The following is a 17252-nucleotide window of genomic DNA, read 5'->3' as shown; positions in this document are numbered from 1 at the left end:
GAAAGCTAATTATGCCATTCTTGTAGATCATGTTTTGAGGGAAAGTGGCAAGTAGGGTCAGAGTGATACTTTCAGGAATCATTGCCCCCAAGAGTTCAACTCCCTCAGAATGGAAGTGTGACGAGCCAGCCGGTAGTGTATTGGAAATGCCGACTACACTACAGTTGTGACCATTTGTTTTTAATGACCTCGCCGATCGCAATTGCTACCGAAGATGGAAGCAGGTGTTCCATATATTCCATTCGGCATGTCATAGAATCAGATTCTTCCGTAAATTCCAGGAGTAGCGGAAATTTAGCTCCAGTAGTTTTGAGGAAGACTTCCTCACTTCTTACATTGGGGATAGACAGTACGTTGGATATAGAGTCTTCCAGACTATTATACACTACCATGACCTGAAATATGTCATTGTGCGTAGTAACTTTGCGGATATCCTTTAGAGGAATTGAATGCGCCAAACCATCTCTAATTAGGCTTCCAACGGATTGAATGAAACCCGGAAGATCATATAAATCCTGAAGCGGTATACGGATGCGTATCGGCAATCGATCAAGAAACACGCCAAGTAAATCCTCAGTGCCTGGTTCGGTCCGATCAATATGAGGAATACCAATCACCACATCGTACGTCTTTTTAACCTCTGCCAAGGCCAATGCAACTAGGGTAACAAGTAGCTCCATGGAGCCTGAAGAAGTGCGTTTCCAATTTAATGAGAAGGCGCTCGACATTCCAACGTACTGGGCTAGACCTGATGATTGCCCAAATGGGGGTTCTGGGAGGTTATCCAGCTGAAATCTCCAATATTCAGTTTCCGACTCATGCCTGGAAACCTGGACATGATTGGATTTCCATTGAGCCCACGCAGCATAGCCTGGTTTTGGCAATACATCTTCATATCTCTCCCGTTGCTCCTTGTCGATATTGTGTAAGTACTCAATCACTACGCGACGAAAGAATGCTTTGATCGCGAGCTTGTCTGTAACCGCATGGTGCTGGATGAGCACAATGTTAGTCCCTCCGTGACTTCGACCGAGCAAGAGTCGTGTTAATGGACCACTCAATAAGTCAAAGGGGTGATTAGCTAAATTTTCAATGACATCTGAATCCAATTGCTCTTCTTGAATGATGTCACAAGGTTCACGTGACAAGCACCTCACAACTGTCTCTTTCTCCACTCGAAAGCAACTTCGGAGGATTGGTTCACTGGATGTAACAGCAAGAACGGCCTTTTTCAAGGCTACCATATCAACGACGCCGGTGAGACGTATCTGAACCGCTACGTTGAATGCCTGCGGAGTTGGGGAAGACAATGAGAGTAGCACCAACTCTCTCTCGAGATAGGAGGTGGCATTGTACGGCGGCTTCAGCGTCAACCATGGCTGCTCGGAATAGACGGTCCGGGGCAGGTCTTCTCCATCTTTTGTACAGTAATTTGCAATTTGATCACTTAATGCAAGAAATCCTGTATTCCAAATAAATAGCTTCAGAGGCAGCTTCCTCTCTAGCTTGCCGCAAACTATCTGTGCCATTCTTAGCTGTGAGAGAGAGCTACCTCCGAGCGCTAAGAAATCAGACTCCTCATTGATAGCAGTCTCTTCGGGAAGACCGATTGCAGTTTTCCATGCTTCGATTAGCAGTTGCTGCAAAAATGTACTCGACTTCTGGCCACTAATTATTGTCGGGGATGAATATGATTGCAACTTCTTGCGATCAAGTTTTTGATTGGGCATCGTCGGCAGACTGGGCAGGGCCACAATCTTAGAGGGGCAGGCATAGGCTGGCAGACGGTTTCGAAGACCAGCTTGGATAGAGGGAACATCCACAGTTGAAGGCTCCACAAACGCAGCGATGATATCTCCTTGGACGACGGCAGCTACGCGGCGGACATTCGTGTCAATCATACCGATAACGTTTTCAATCTCAGTAAGCTCAACGCGATAGCCTCGGACTTTGACTTGGTTGTCGAAGCGTCCTTGAAACCGAGGCTCCATAGCTTCTGTCCATACGGCACGATCACCTGTGCGGTACATTTGGTGGCCAGGGACGAACGGATCAGGGATAAACCGAGTTTGAGAGAGTTCTTCTGTACCAGAGCCTATATAGCCTCTCGCAACCTGGATGCCGCTTAGACAAATCTCTCCTGGTACTCCTATTGGAACAGGATGGTTCCCCTCATCAAGGATATATACCCCAACCCGAGGAATTGCCCGCCCTAACGTGACTTCTACCTGCGGCTGGAGAGGCTGAATGAGGCATCCAATAGTGCACTCACAAGGGCCGTACGAATTGTATACGATACGGCGTCCCGCCCAACGGTCCGCGAGAGCCTGAGGTACAGCTTCACCAGCAAATAGGATGGTATCTAAGTTGAAGAAGCTAGCCGGATCCAATAGGGAGAGAAAAGACGGAGTGATCATTGTTGCGTGGACCCGGGATAAATGCGCAAATGGATCCTCTGGATCATAAAGGACAAGTGTTGCTCCATAGCACAGTGTTCCGAATATCTCGGCCTGGTTCACATCAAAGCCCGGCGAGAACATTTGTGCATGGCGTCGTCCTGGCCGAGCATCCATACGCGAGGGCCCGTATGATAGGTAGGATATTACCGATTGATGTTCGATACACACACCCTTGGGGACACCTGTAGAGCCAGAGGTAAAGGTGATGTATGCTACATCATCGGGCTTTGTCACCGTCTCCAGCCGGTTCGAATGCTTACGGTCCCAACCAGCCAGGATATCCGGAAGGTATAAGTTCATATCGAAGATGCCGTTATATTTTTGACGATTGTCTGCACTGGTCAAAATACAGAGCTTTGCCTTGGAGGTCTCGATCATGATTCGAAATCGCTGTGAGGGCAATTTGATATCTATAGGCACATATATTGCTCCCGCCTTGATTGTGGCAATGACGGCTATAATCCAGTCCATGCTGCGATCGCTGAGGATAGCCACAGCCTCTCCAGGTTGAATTAGAGAGGCGATTCTCTCAGCAACGTAGTTTCCTAACTGGTCAAGTTCATGATATGTAATCGAGTGCGTTAAACCCTCAATAGCGACGGCATCAGGCCATTGATCAACGCCGGTCTCGAACGCCATTTTCAAATTAGATGGACCGACATATGGATCCATACGCGCTGGCGAAGCATTTACTAGCGAAAGAAATTCGCAAGGATCCAGCAGGCGCGTTCGCAATTCGGATATCGATGTACATCGTGGGTCGAGAAATGCATGGAAAATATTTGTAAAATGTGACATCATGCGTCGAATTACTGGTTCAGTATATACTGATCGGTCAAACAACGTTCGGAGGCAGAGATTAGTATCTCCTCGCCGAATGGAGACAGTTAGCCCGAACTCGGGCCTATCTATCCGATCAAAGCGCCATTCGGAATCATGGAGGCCGGGTAGGTCGTACTCGAGAAACAAGATTGTTTCGAGTATTCTAGAATGGCTTCCAGGCATGTATGTTTGCATTGCTTCAGCGGCCGACCACTGATGCGTGCTAATGAGATGAATCATGGATTGTACATGTGCTAAAAACTCGTCTTTCGTTGCTAGGCTGGACAGATCAATAGGAAACGGACAAGTATTAAGCAAAGGTCCCACAACTTCTTCTATGCCGGATAGAGGGAAATCCCGGCCAGAAAACACACTACCAAAAACAACCTGGTTTTGAGAACCGTAAGAGCGCAGCAAGAGGGCCCAGGCGGCATGAAACACTGCCGCTGGTGTGAGTTTCTTTGCAGCACATATCTGCTGAACCACAGATAAGGGGAGACCAAAATCGGCCTTGACCTGCCCAAATCCATCATGCGACCCTTCCTGAGACGGCTTAGGGAGATTCAACGGCGAAACATCAGCCACCTTGGAAAGTAAATCTCTCCAAAATGGCCTACCTTCCTCACGTCGCTCCTCGACGTACCGCGGTAACAGTTGCGAGAGCCTCCAGAACTGTTGTGGCTGTTCCGGCAAGCTTTCTCCAGCCATTGAGGTGTGGACCTCCCTAATAATCGTGCCAATGGACCAACCATCTATGAGGCTGTGGTGAATGAGCCAAAGCAGCGTCGCAGCAGTACCACTCTCGTTAACCAATAGCCTCAGGGCATTTACTGGATGGAAATCATTACTATCCTCCTCATGTTGAATGGAGTTCCATAGTCGGTCAGTTTCGTCGTCAATGATGGTCATATCATTGTCAGGAACACGGATCTCGCCCCAATCATGGCTGCAATGTCTTCCAACGCGTTGAATAGCGCTGAGGGGATCGAAGGAAGTACGAAAGATCGAGTGCCTTTCAATTACTGTCCTCCAAGCCGTTCGAACTCGGCTGGAATCTATCTCAGGATCCCACGGCAAATATATAGATATTAGCATGTAGCTCTTTGTGGAATTCCCAATTGAGGAACGGACCATGCCTAATTGTGTTGGAGTCATTGGGGCTGTTGCCTCAGTCTCGCTTTGGTCCCCATTTAGCCCGCCTGTTGTAGATTTGCTTTCTGAAGCTCGAGTTGGTTCAAGCTTCTTAAGGAGCTGATGTAGGGGGGTGGGCTCGAAAATATCTTGGAATCGAACCGTTTGCCTCCTACTATGTAGCCCGGAGAGAAGCTTTATTCCCAGGAGAGAGTTTCCCCCAAGTTCCCAGAAGCTTCGATCCATAGGAATGGATCCCGATGGCCACCCTAGTGCATCGGCAACTGCTTCTCGCAACAATGCTGACAAATTTTCCTCTTTTGAGCTGGTCATTGAACTTGCCTGCTCGAAGGCAAATGATGATCGGAGCAATTTGAGATCGGCTTTTCCGTTTGGCGTTCGAGGGAGCTCTTTGAAAGTAATGATATGATCCGGCACCAAAAATTTATCATATTTTTGGGACAAGAAGCGTCGCAGAGCTGCTATATCGATATTTTCTGGAGTAATAACGGCTACCAATTGAGAATTTTTCATGAACGCGGCTGCCGATAGAACTCCAGGGTAGGAAAACAATGTGGGTAGAACATCTAGGTCAAGGTTGATGAGATACCCGCGGTTCTTGACCATGCTGTCCTCTCGCCCACAGAAAACGATGCTTTCTGCCGTCTTTCGACCTAGATCAAGAGTTCGATACAGTCTCTGTCCATGCCACGTGATGAACCTTTCTGCGGTCAATTGCGGGTTCTTATAATACCCAGTAGCCAGGCCCGGCCCGGAGATAAAGATCTCGCCCTCATCTACAACGTCCAACTTTTCGTTTAAGATCAACAATTGCGTATCAGCCATTGGATGCCCCAAGTCTACTGGAGCTCCAGGTGCTAGCTCAGCCATACTCGCGCATATCGTGGCTTCGGTTGGTCCATAGCAATTATAGATTCGTCGATCGGAGGCGGACCACCTTTTTACCTGTGCTAAATTCGGTGACTCCCCTCCGAGAAATATGAATTTGATATTTTGATATGCCTCAGGGTCTCCCAAAGATTCTAGCAGCTGAGGAGTTGCAGGCAAAACTGTACACCTCTTTGCATCCTCCAGGACTTTCCCAGGTTCGGACAGGATGAGCTCTCCCCCATGACAGAGAGTACTAAAGAAGACACCCCAGGCAGCTGAGACCCGGTTTCAATCAGTATATCCATTCATGTAATAGACAACCTTTGGCGCACTAACCGTCAAAGCCGAGGGAGAAAAGCAGCAAAACACTGTCACCACGGCATACTCCCAAATTAAAAGGCATTCCTCCGTCGCCTCCTTGTCTGACATAGTTGTCGATACACCTGCGTGGGATGACGACCCCTTTCGGAATCCCTGTCGTGCCGGACGTAAATATTATGTATATCGGTTTGTCTGGACTACTTTCCACACCGGCTATGTACTCGGGAGCAGTGCCGTAATCCAAAGACTGACATCTGGCGCTGATTTCCTTCTCCGATATAATCGGAATACCTTCAGCTTTGAGATTCGTTTCAGTGGAATATATAACCAGATTAGGCTCAATGGTTTTCAAAATTTGCTCGATTCTTTCTTGGCTCCAAGATTCCGCGTCCAGAGGCACAAAGCATGCTCCAAGCCGAAGCAATGCGACAGTAGATGCTACACTCTCGAAGCACCTCGAGAGGAAAATTGGGATTTCATCTCCAGCACAAACTCCATGCGCGCTGAATAGCACCGTCAGAGATCGAGAGGCCGCATCAAGATCTCTGTAGGTCCAACGCCTTCCACCCTGGGAACAAGCAATTGCGTCAGATATTTCAATGGCATTTTGGTTGATCAAGCTGGCAGTTGAGAGCATATTGTTTCCTTCTTTACCAGAGATTGCCGGTTTGTCTCGTTCAGTGTGACGCATCATCCTCGGTTTGTCGCTCATCTTCCCTTTAACAAGTTATCTTGAAACAAGCCTTAGCCCATACATAGCATGGAAGAGCGATTACATCTTGAACACTTGCTACATTTGTAACGTAATGCTAGCCTTGTTAACAAGGTCCTTGACTTCCTACGGGGAATAAAGTCCGGCCTGTATCTAGCATTAAAACATCGGCGAATTTTGACATGCCATGGCCGGATCTAGGTACTCATTCACTCATATTCACTCGGCTCCGGGGTGGAGGGGATTCACGTCTCAATCCATCGCGATGGCAAATATCCGGGGACTTCATTTCGTAGCCCCACCGAAATTTGTGTTACATAGCAAGAACGCCTCTCATGCGATCGCGGACAGGCTGATTTCCTTTGATTAGTCTTTATTGATTGGCCCGATTTCTCCGGTTGATGCTATCATTCTACGACAAGTACATCACCCCGACACCGGAGCTAGCCAAATAAAGACGTTTGTCCCAAGTTCTCGGCAACAATTTGCTGAGAGGCTCCCATTCCAGCCAACGATCCCGAAAAAATAGCATGTGGTACATTCTTCATCATCCCGCAGCTATCACCGGCAGCATAGACTCCTTTGACGGAGGTTTGATAGAAAGGCGGAGCGGCTTCTATGTCTCCACTAGGTCTTAACGCTAATCCAAGTTGCGCTGCGAAAGGACCACGAGGCTTGGTTACGGGCGTATGTGCCAGAAAACCTTCCGTCTTGCTGCTACCATCTTCGAATTGGAGTTGTATTCCTGCTCCATCAGCTTCAAGGATCATCCGCTGGATCTTTCTCGTATCGACCGTCATGGGCGCCACTGAGCCGAATCCGGCAGCGATGTCGTTGGCCAGGTCCTCGGAGCCATTGGTATAGATATTGACGATTTTACCGAGTGTAGTTACTTGACGAGCCACGTGGAGGGCCATCGGGGCCTTAGACAGCCCTCCTATTGCGAGAACCCCAGCAGAGGAGCAGCCGCGTTGCTCATAGCCCTTGCAGAAGAGACAGTGAAAGCTAATTCGAGGTCAGGTTCATCAACATATGTCCTCTAAGGCAGAAACTTTTCATGGGCATGCATACATGGCCTTTCCCCAGCATTCTGCATAACCTTCTATCGGCGGGAAAATATCCTCTACACCGTTTGCCAATATTAGCTTTCGGCCATTCCAACTCTTCCCTGTCTCATCGGTGAGTATGAATACGCCACTCGAGTCGTCTTTCTTAGCGTCGGAAATCCTCACATTGAGGAAATTAACCTGATCGTAGTTTGAGAGGATGTTGGACCTAGCAGCCTCTCTGTATTCCAACGGCTTGGTGCCATCGAATCCGGGTATGAGGTTCATATGATCTGCTGTATCATTCCGGTAGCTCCCCTCATCAAATACAAATGAACTTTGTTGCTGTCGGGCTAGGGCAAGCGCCGCAGTCAAGCCGGCTGGACCCGCCCCAACTATCAGAACATCAGCCGTATCTGCCATAATGCAACGAGTGGGCGAATCTATACCTTTGTCTTGATCATGGGCCAAGTAGGCGGGAGGACTGGGCTTTTCATTGAGAATTGATCCCCCTCCGAACGGCGAGTAAGTTGTACCATAAAAAGGGCTCGGGACGTATTCTGGGCTGGGCACTCCACCATTTAGCTGTTTAGTCCCCGCGTATGATCGACAGGGCTGGCCAGTGTTGAGGCGAATCCATTTCTTTTCCCTCTCATGGTCGACCCGAACGGCCAAAAATAGAGTTAGACTTGGACATTATGGCGGGTAAGCGCAAGATGGATAGCCTGACTGACGGGGGTCTCTATATGGGCGTCACTTGTTAATTTTTTTTCTTTTGTTCGAATACTGTACATATCTCCCTATACACCTATCACACGAAGCGCATGGAAAAGTTGCACTATTGCTGATTGGTCTATGTTGGTAGGTTTGATGGCTGCACAGTTGTACGGGACAAACGGCGCATCATCATCGCAAATTCAGATACTAATTAATGCTTCCTGAATTTTAATATACTCATGAGAAAACAACCGTCGAACGTACGTCTCCGATCCTACTACGCTACTGGCTTCTGACCCCAGACGAAGTAGACACGGACGGCGATCTTATACTTGCTCATCTCATCTTCGAATTCATTCGGCAAGGAAGCCCATTCCTGCGCTGTCATTCCCATTTTCTCGGCACTTTATCTTGTTCAGCATTCGTTTTCTATTCGCGTTAAAAGATTCCCTTACCTAGACACAGATTGGAAGTAGGCCATCACGGACGACATATTACGTCGTCCTCGCTCTCCCAGTGCAGCGTCTGGATGAGAAGAGCCTGCTATCATGTCGACTGTCTGATAGGTAACATTTGTGAGACCCTCTTCATTCAATCTCGCTGCTAGCTTTGTTGAGGCGAGAGGGTCAGATACTACCGAACTTGTGAGCTTATGAAACTTCTGAGCCGCTTGGCAAGATTCAAGGGGCTCAGAAACCGGTGTCTTGAAATCCATCTCAACTAGCTGGATCCAAGCACCTGGTTTCATGCATTTAATGAGTTTGCGAAGAACCGGCTGCACCTCACTCTCCGCAAACAGGGGAATGACAAAACGCTGGTGCACGAAGTCGAAGTTACTTTCCCACTCAACGGGGAATTCATCAACAAGATTTTGTTTGATAATTTCCAGAGGAGGATCGAGAGGGGGGTATCCCTCGGGGCTTTCAATAAAGCCTTGTTAGCAGATAGTAAAACTACAGCAACATACTAGTGTTTTGCCCCAGGGCAGTCGTCAACTTACATATTGTCAAAGCCTACAAACTCAGTACTCTCTGGGAAGATTGACTTGACATCCTGTATCCAGTATCCTGTCGTAATTTAGTGATATGGCCAAGCCAACGAATGACGCGGGTGTGTTTACCGTCTGCTGTGGCCGAGTCCAACACACGCATCCCCTGGCGTCCTAAATCAATAGGAGCCAGGACCAGTCCGCCAGCACCTCCTTTCAGCCATTCATGCTGATTCTTCATGCGTGCCGCCTCTTCCAAATTGCGAGGTAGGAAATATCTACCTCCGATCTCCTGCTTCTGGTCCTCAGACATGATTGCCGGGGAGCCTTGAGACATGTCGTAATGCGTTGGCTCAAAATCGTCCAAAACAAGTTTAGAAATCGCTTTCGTATAATACGAAATATTTATGTATGTGCCTCGCATAGGGGTCTTTGTACGATTGATCAAAAGGTTTAATTGGATGCCACCCAACGGATAATATTCTGCGGCTCCACTGCTGGAGCAGAATAATAGCCGAAGGTAGGGCGAGCTGAGTGAGACTGAATCTAACTGTCCCTCTCGGAGCAAACAAAACTCAGCGGGTGGGCGTCATCCAAATGCAAAAGACAGGGGGCATGAACGGCCTGAATTCCATTTATGGGTGAAATATTACCCGTCAGCCATACTTCTAGTTACTTCTTATTATCTGGAATGATGAGGCAACCGTTACTTGTGTCCAAAACCTCTAAGTTAAACTAAATGGAGCCGAGGCTCTCCTGCTCGTAAGTCCAGTCACGTTCTACGGCGGTTCTGCTCCGGAGGCATATATGTACGATATTTACACAGAGGCGCGTTCTCAGTAATGATGCCCATTATCATCATGTGCACTCCGTATTACGTTCGGCCTATGCCGATGCTACTGGCTCCATTCATACGTTATTGTGGAGTCGATGGGAGTCTACGGAGTGTAATCAATGTAAATACCATAAACGCTATAGAGGCTTGGCCAAATATCACCCGACACCTATCAAGGTTCTCAAATCAACTATCAATTTTTGAGGAAAACATGTACAATTGTAGTAAAAACTAAGCTATCCATATCTTAATCCGAATGGGGTATGCCTGCAATTTTAGAGCCTTTACCATATAGTCAGTACGCTTTGTGGTACTAGGCTCGAGAAGGGGGGTTCTGACTTCCCTATCAGGGTTCTCAGGTCTAGGCAATGTGGTTAGCCCCCCACGCTTGGTTTCGTTGGCACTTCTGACAGCGAGAGTCATTTAACCTCCCTAGTCACTTTGCTCCCTAGGTATGTAATCAAAACCAGCTCTGAGGATAAAATAGCTATCGAAACCCATTTTCCAGATTGCATAAGGTAATGTTTTTTTTTATCCCAACACCTCTCTCAGAAAGCGATTAAACAATCTTTTAAAAAAAAAATCTTGGACAAGTTTTTCTTTTTTGCAGAAGAAGATATGTTGTTCATAGGCCTCTTTTTCAGTTTTCTGCTGGTCGGAACCGGTTTTGCCCATGTTCCGTTCCTAGACGACGGTAGCCACGACTCAATTACAACTGCATGGGAATTTCCAGACCCGGTAGAGACTCGCCTTCTCATGGTCTCATTTGATTGCCCATCTACTGCCTCATATAGCAAAGTTCTTATTAACGATACTTCGTTATACCTGGTTGTTACTCTAGGAATTCCCAACATTACGTCGCTGTATAGTTATCGTCCGTCACTCTGGGCAATCGGCAAAAACGTCAGCATTCCATCAACTTATGAGACCGATTCTCTTAGCCAAATAGGCCTCTCTCAAAGCCCTACATTTAAACCATCCGTCCCTCGAGGATTAAACGCGGTCGAATATCCCACTGAGGATACTGGGATATTCTTACCATTTACCGAGGCCGCTACCGGTATGTCGGGATTTGGCTTGCTGCAGGCCAATATTACTTTGAGCGGGCCTGGAACAGTATATTTTGCCCTGCAACCTATTGAGCACCGCCGTGGTCGAATTTTCATGGCCCTGGGATATAATGAAACAACTGAAAGTGAGCCTGGTTCTGCTGATAAACTGCAAATGCAAGCCTGGTTTTCGGAAGAGGCAAGCCCACGAGTTGGTCAACGTTGTATAGCATGGTCTGCTTAAAAAGCTAGAGTATGGGGAATTTATAATATTCTAGTAATAAAAAGGGTTTATAAAGAAAATAATATTAAAATTTGTTAAAAGTTTTTTTAGATGATACATATCATATTTCTTGGTATAACAATTTAATATATAAATAAATAATTTTTACTGTAATAAGATTAAATTCCGATCGGCTGCCAAAGATGTGTGCAGAACGAGGTTGTTTTTTCGTACCCTGAGGCGAAACGCACTGCCAAACAGCATGCCAAGCCCAAGCAAGGAGATGCCAGACCGCCCAAGATAGGTTCAACGTAACCAACTCTCCTCTATGATGATGGTGGAACGATTCACCAACCTCGGAACGTATCTTCCACAGGCAGAGCTCACGGGAGTGTCTCGTTGTCAACCCCCCCCCCCCCCCCCCCCCCCCCTTCCCCCCCCTTTCCCCGCCTGGGAGAAACCACACTCCAGTTGTGGCAGCAGTACTAATACTGACCGTGTGCAGATAGCTACGCTCCCAACCGCATTGGATATACAAATATCTGTATTTTGATGCACTTGGTCAGCCCAGTCTATCTCTTCCGTCGACTTTTCTTCGAACCAGTCTAATAGTCACAAACTAGCAATCTCAAACTGCTCATGTACGAGAATGAGCGCCGGAACTCCTGAACAAAGTCATCACGATGCACTAGCAGTGCTACAAATGCCACCACCTCTGACTTCTAAGATAGTCTATTCAGTTATTCTCTATACTGGAAAAGGTCTTGTTATTTTATCACGAGGGTTTCAAGGATTGAAAGAAATCATTTGGCCTCCAAGCGTCAAGCCAGACCTTATCAAGACCTATTCTTGCCGGCCACATTTACCCGTTCGGTTGGTGAAGCCTATTAAGTCGAACAGCATGAGCATTCTCTAATACCTGGGTGGAATTCACGTAGGATCTTTTTGCCAGCCTCCCACGATATATCGTCCCCACATGTTTACCCTGTTTTGTTTGCTATAGTTGGAGGTGGGTTGTTTATAGGTTACAATAAGGAGCACGATGAGTGGAATCGCACCTTCGCTGACAGCCAGCATGTTGTTGTTATTGGACTTGACCACTCCAAGGCACCAAGAAACCCGTTTCCCGGACCCGTTCACGACATTGAAGCCTTGATGCTTGCTGCACTAGCTGATAAAACCATCCCCCTTGATCGCTCGTCTCACCACCCCATAAACCGCATTGCGCTCCTAGGTTTCGCCTCCGGAGGCAACCTCGCGCTCGCGGTCAGCCAACTACCCTCGATACATAATCACCCCCTTGCGCCCGCTGCCGTCATGAGTGTTGCTGGTGTTCTCGATTTCTCAATCCCAACAGAGAAAAAGTTGGCCAATAGGTTTTACAAACCTAGCTTGAAGCCCTCAAAGCGCGGCGGTAGGGACAGCTTTGGCCCTGTCATGCCGGCGTTATGCTGGGGATACGTTCCATATGGTGTGGATCTGTGCAACCCACTGCTGAGCCCAGGATATGCGGATCTCTCAATGTTCGCGCACGAAGCCTGGCGCCTGGCATGCCGGCTGTCGCGTCAAGGGGCTGGGGTTGATCACGGAACGCCGGATTCGGATAGCAAGCAGGCCCAGTGGCGAGTTGTTGGACAGGAACAAGTTCATTATGGGAGTGCCCTTCGTGGGCTCGAAGAGGGGGCACCCGACGACCGGTTTGCATTCGAGGAGCATTGGCAGGGCGGCGGTGTCAGGTGGTTGCTTGTCCCAGACGTGTTGCATGGATTTGACCACCGCTTTTACCGGGAGATGGATACTCGCCGCGAGGATATCCAGGATGCAGAGGCAAAGGCTGAGGCATATATGAGCGAGCTGGGGACATGGTTACGGGAACGAGTGTGGAGACTGTAGTACATGAGCCTTTTCATGCTTCTTTTAATACCTGACGCATAAACAGTATCCAAATCAAATTGCATTACTTAGGTATGAAGAACCGTTGAATTTTAGCTTGTGGCGATTGCGAGACCATCGCCATGGAATGCGGACATATCAACCGTGATCTTTAGTATTGGCAGCCTCCATAGATACGACACAATGTCCGTCCCGGATATAGGTGCAGCGAAAGGTTTCGAGCCACCATCTATAGTAATACGCGAGAGCTTGACTAAATTGGCCATTTCCCACCGCTAGCTGAAATGGTACTTCCAGTCACCCAGCGAGACCCTTCGCTGGCAATGAAGGCCACTATTTGGGCAATGTCGTCTGGCGTGCCGCTCCTTGGAGCTGCTGCGGTCACACGTGCATTTTCTTTGCGGTATGCATCAAGGCTCTCAGGGGAGAGGCTCTGCACTAATTCCGTTTCAACAAACCCAACCGATAACGCTGCAATGAGTGAGCGATACAATTCAGTTAAACGAGGTGAAAGATGGTCCACTTACCATTGACAGTAATACCGCGAGATTGGCCAAACTGATGGTCCCGTTAGAATCCTATAAGCTAGTAGAAATTATATCATCTCACCTCGACAGCCCAACTTCTAGCGAGTGCCTCGATAGCTGCCTTACTAATAGCATAAGCTGTTTGATGCATCCCAAAAGAAAACCGCCTAGCTGCAATGGATGAAATAAGAATAATGCGCCCTCCACGCGGTATATATGGCAGTAGTGTCTGCGTAAGAAAAAATGGAGCTCGCAGGTTTGTCGCCATCGTATCGTCGTAAAGCTCCTCAGTTGTATTTTCGGTCGATACGGGTGATGCGACAGCCGCATTGTGAACTGTCGTTGTATTAATTCTCAGCCATATAAAAGACCATTAGCAATTTTCTAGGAACCATTCATACCAACAATATCAATGTTTTCGCCACCCAATTCTTGCAGCGCTACATCGATAATTTTTTGATAGCTGCTGAAGATCTTCAAGTCGGCCAAAATGCTAACCGCCATTGCACCAGAACCAAGTGAAAGGATTTCTTTGACTGCTTCCTTTGCAGTCTCCTCACGGCTCGGGTTGGCATAGACCATAGCAACGTTGGCACCTCGGCGGGCGAGCTCAAGGGAAATGCCTCGACCAATTCCCCTAATACCACCAGTCACAAGGGCCGTTTTGCCGGAAAGTGGTAACTGCATAAAGGACATTGTTGATGTTCATGTATTCGATGATTTCTGCTTGCGAGGAATTGGCAAGATGAAATTTTGAACATTTTGTCACGGTAAAGGCTTTATATACATGTACTCTAGCAACTAATACCAGTATTAAATGCTCCGCCAATGTAGATTTAGATGATCCATCTTACCCTCACTGAAATATTTATGTCCGTTTAATTCCGTATTATTGATATTTTCTGAGAAAAATACCATATGATTCAAGGTATTTAACAAAAATGACCGAATTGTTTTGTTCGTCTACCCAATCAAAGAAGGCATACCAGTATACCCAGTCTCACAAAACCAATATTTCCCTTGTACGGCGGAGATAAGATGATATCAGCGACGAACTATTGAAAATTACGTCAGCACGAAACACTTGTACGTTTAGTCTTTGTGAGTTCAAGCAGGAAATATTTTCTCTGTTCACGGAGTTAATCGTGATGATTTAAAAAAAAAAAAATTATTAACATGTAATAAGCTTTAATTGCAAAAAAAACCCTCTCTTGTAACATATGGGAATAAAGGAATGAAATGTCTGCCTGTGGAGTAGTGCCTACTCTACTTATTTACAACCAATTTGTCCATTCTCCTAGGCCCGACAGTTCATACTGCGCGGCACGAAGTTGACCTTCTTCAGATTCAAGCCGGTCAGCCAGAATTATTTCCTTCTGCTTGGGGGTAATAAAGTATGGTCCATCAACCCCACATTTCACATCTTTTGGTGGCATAGTGCCGTCATTGAGAAACGCGCGTATGTGTGGCACGAGACATGAAGAAGGCATTGCAGAGGAGCAGTGGCCATACCCCTCAATTTCGATTAGACGCGAGTTCACAAATGATTCTTTTGCTATTTTTGCAGAGCTGAGCGGACAAATGGGGTCGTATGTGGTAGAGAGGATGAGCAGTGGATGCAAAGTCTCAACGCCTCGGCGTGGAACAAACGAATGTTCCTTTGGGATCAGCCACTGCGCTTTAGTGAAAAACTCTTCCATTTGGGTGACAGCAAAGGATGACGAATTCCACACCGGCCGAAGCATTTCCAATAGCTCCTTCTTCTCCTCTGGCCAGTGCGATTTTCCAGCAGCACCGTCGTTGCTATGAATTATCATTCCATGCTCCATCGACATAGGCCTATTGGTATCCAGACCGAAAGCCAGCAGTGCAGCTGTTGCGTTTCCGCTCATAAGCTGCGAGATGGTGTCGGCAAGCGTATACCATGAAGTCGGCCTATACAAGGCAGGAAAGATGGCACGGAGCCACATTGTGGTGTAGTCTATCATCCCATAGGTTGTGCTGTTTATGTAGGCGGGTATGGGATCTTCTTTCAGAGACTGGAGAAACATGGTAACATTTTCCTTTAAGTCTTGTTTAGTACGGCCGAAGATATTCAAAGGACATTCGTCCGCGGCCTTCACGCATTCGTCGAAAAATCCATCAAAAACTTTTTCGCTGTCCTCAAAATCCCCTTCCAGGGGATCAGTATACCAGTAGAATTGGTTCACAACACCGTCAATAATGACTCGCTCTGAGCGTTCTGGGAACAAAGTCGCATATGTTTGTCCAAGTAAGCTGCCATAACTAAACCCCCAGTAGATCATATTCTCTTGACCAACTGCATCAAGGATGCTATTCATGTCAGCAGCTGTCTGTGGAGTATTCATGTATGGCCCATGCTCGCCCATTGTATCGGAGCACGCCTGAACATAGTTGCTAGTCCAGGGATGTAGCTTTGGACCATCTGCAAGTGGATCATAAGAGAGTGAGATGGACCGTGATTTGCGTGTTTCATCATCTGGGAAGCAGATAGCTTGTGGTCGGGAGTTATTCACACCCCGCGGGTCAAATGATAATATGTGGAAGTTGTCACCGGCAATTTTCTGTGTCGCCTTTCCCCTACGATAGAGCCAGTTTATGCCGCTTCCTCCCGGGCCACCTGGATTAACAATGATATTTTTGGTGGCATTTTTGGAGCCACGTAGTCGTGCGAGGGGAATGCTGAAAGTGTGATTACCCGAATTTTCCTTGCTATATTGGTCCATCGGTACGATGATTGAGCTGCATTCCAGATCGCTGCCCTCTAAATTTCCACATAGAATCCATTCAATATTCTCCCCAGGGTACACCCGGACCTGATGGGGAGGCTGACCGTTGGGGGCTGCACCGGACTCGTTTGGAGCTAATTGATTCCACAATAGCAGAATGGAAAATATGGTCGCCAGCAAGAGCCATTTCTGCGATACATGCTCATTCGCAGGAGACTGTTGCCGAGGTATTGAATCAATTGGCAATGAAACATTCTCAATGAGGGGTTGCTTTTCGCTCGTAAAATCCGAAAGCATCTTCAAATCGAGAGCGAGCAGACAACAAAAAGATGGAGATGAAGGAGATACTTCACATAACACCCAGCTGGTAATGATATCTTTCGTGAAGTTTCGACGAGAAGATGGGATTCTCAGTCCGCGTAATTTGTAGCGCGGCTAAACGATGTCGACTGATGGCGGGAACAGAAGCCGGTCCCCGCAGTAGAACGCGTCAGTGATATTCCTCGGCAGGCAATGCGATACACGACCCCTGTCGCTTGTGTCAACTTGGATGACAGGATGATGGTAGCGGGTACACGGTCCATGTATCACTGAAATGCCCTAAAACAACGAGGTGTTTTTCTCGGCATGATGGCGATGGCTGCCGCACTGATTTCTTCCCAGTGGCATCGCCAATTGTCAGGATTTTTGGCGAACTACGAAGAGAAGGCGAACTCTGTAATGAAGATGATGTATATCACCTTCCTTCCATCCATTGGCGATTCCCCCCCAAGGTTCCCTCACGCAAGTAGCACACTTGAGATTTAGTGACCACAGTAGGGAGCGCAGCAGTCATAGTTTGAAATGCTGCCGCCTGTTTAATCTCTGAAGCTTTCTACATAACGTTGC

General features: G+C 47.5%; 6 protein-coding genes across 6 annotated transcripts; 1 reads left to right on the top strand and 5 right to left on the bottom strand.

The window, feature by feature from the left end:
* Window positions 1-158: 158 nt before the first annotated feature.
* TRIVIDRAFT_70742 (putative non-ribosomal peptide synthetase SirP/GliP2) lies at window positions 159-6336 on the bottom strand (the record flags this gene model as incomplete). The annotated part of the gene is made up of 2 exons (XM_014100440.1): window positions 159-5578; window positions 5640-6336. 2 exons carry the CDS (start codon window positions 6334-6336, stop codon window positions 159-161), a joined length of 6117 nt encoding a protein of 2038 aa, XP_013955915.1.
* A 443-nt stretch (window positions 6337-6779) lies between these two features.
* Window positions 6780-7805, bottom strand: TRIVIDRAFT_53025 (uncharacterized protein; the record flags this gene model as incomplete). The annotated part of the gene is made up of 2 exons (XM_014100439.1): window positions 6780-7341; window positions 7408-7805. The coding sequence occupies 2 exons, from the start codon at window positions 7803-7805 to the stop codon at window positions 6780-6782; spliced, it is 960 nt and encodes a 319-aa protein (XP_013955914.1).
* Window positions 7806-8376: 571 nt separating this feature from the next.
* Window positions 8377-9424, bottom strand: TRIVIDRAFT_191953 (uncharacterized protein; the record flags this gene model as incomplete). The annotated part of the gene is made up of 4 exons (XM_014100438.1): window positions 8377-8503; window positions 8555-8913; window positions 9117-9166; window positions 9220-9424. 4 exons carry the CDS (start codon window positions 9422-9424, stop codon window positions 8377-8379), a joined length of 741 nt encoding a protein of 246 aa, XP_013955913.1.
* Window positions 9425-11858: 2434 nt separating this feature from the next.
* Window positions 11859-12829, top strand: TRIVIDRAFT_128057 (uncharacterized protein; the record flags this gene model as incomplete). The annotated part of the gene is made up of 2 exons (XM_014100437.1): window positions 11859-12067; window positions 12133-12829. Coding segments are annotated over 2 exons (906 nt in total), but the record flags the coding sequence as incomplete, so codon positions are not given.
* A 511-nt stretch (window positions 12830-13340) lies between these two features.
* On the bottom strand, window positions 13341-14301 carry TRIVIDRAFT_53024 (uncharacterized protein; the record flags this gene model as incomplete). Its single annotated transcript, XM_014100436.1, has 4 exons — window positions 13341-13558; window positions 13615-13645; window positions 13697-13950; window positions 14016-14301. 4 exons carry the CDS (start codon window positions 14299-14301, stop codon window positions 13341-13343), a joined length of 789 nt encoding a protein of 262 aa, XP_013955911.1.
* A 587-nt stretch (window positions 14302-14888) lies between these two features.
* Window positions 14889-16661, bottom strand: TRIVIDRAFT_70737 (uncharacterized protein; the record flags this gene model as incomplete). Its single annotated transcript, XM_014100435.1, has 1 exon — window positions 14889-16661. One exon carries the CDS (start codon window positions 16659-16661, stop codon window positions 14889-14891), a length of 1773 nt encoding a protein of 590 aa, XP_013955910.1.
* Between the last annotated feature and the right edge of the window lie 591 nt (window positions 16662-17252).

Source organism: Trichoderma virens, assembly GCF_000170995.1.
Source record: "Trichoderma virens Gv29-8 chromosome Unknown TRIVIscaffold_65, whole genome shotgun sequence".
Lineage (NCBI taxonomy): Eukaryota > Fungi > Ascomycota > Sordariomycetes > Hypocreales > Hypocreaceae > Trichoderma > Trichoderma virens.
Note: the sequence above shows the minus strand (reverse complement) of the source record. Positions and strands in the feature narration are given on the sequence as shown.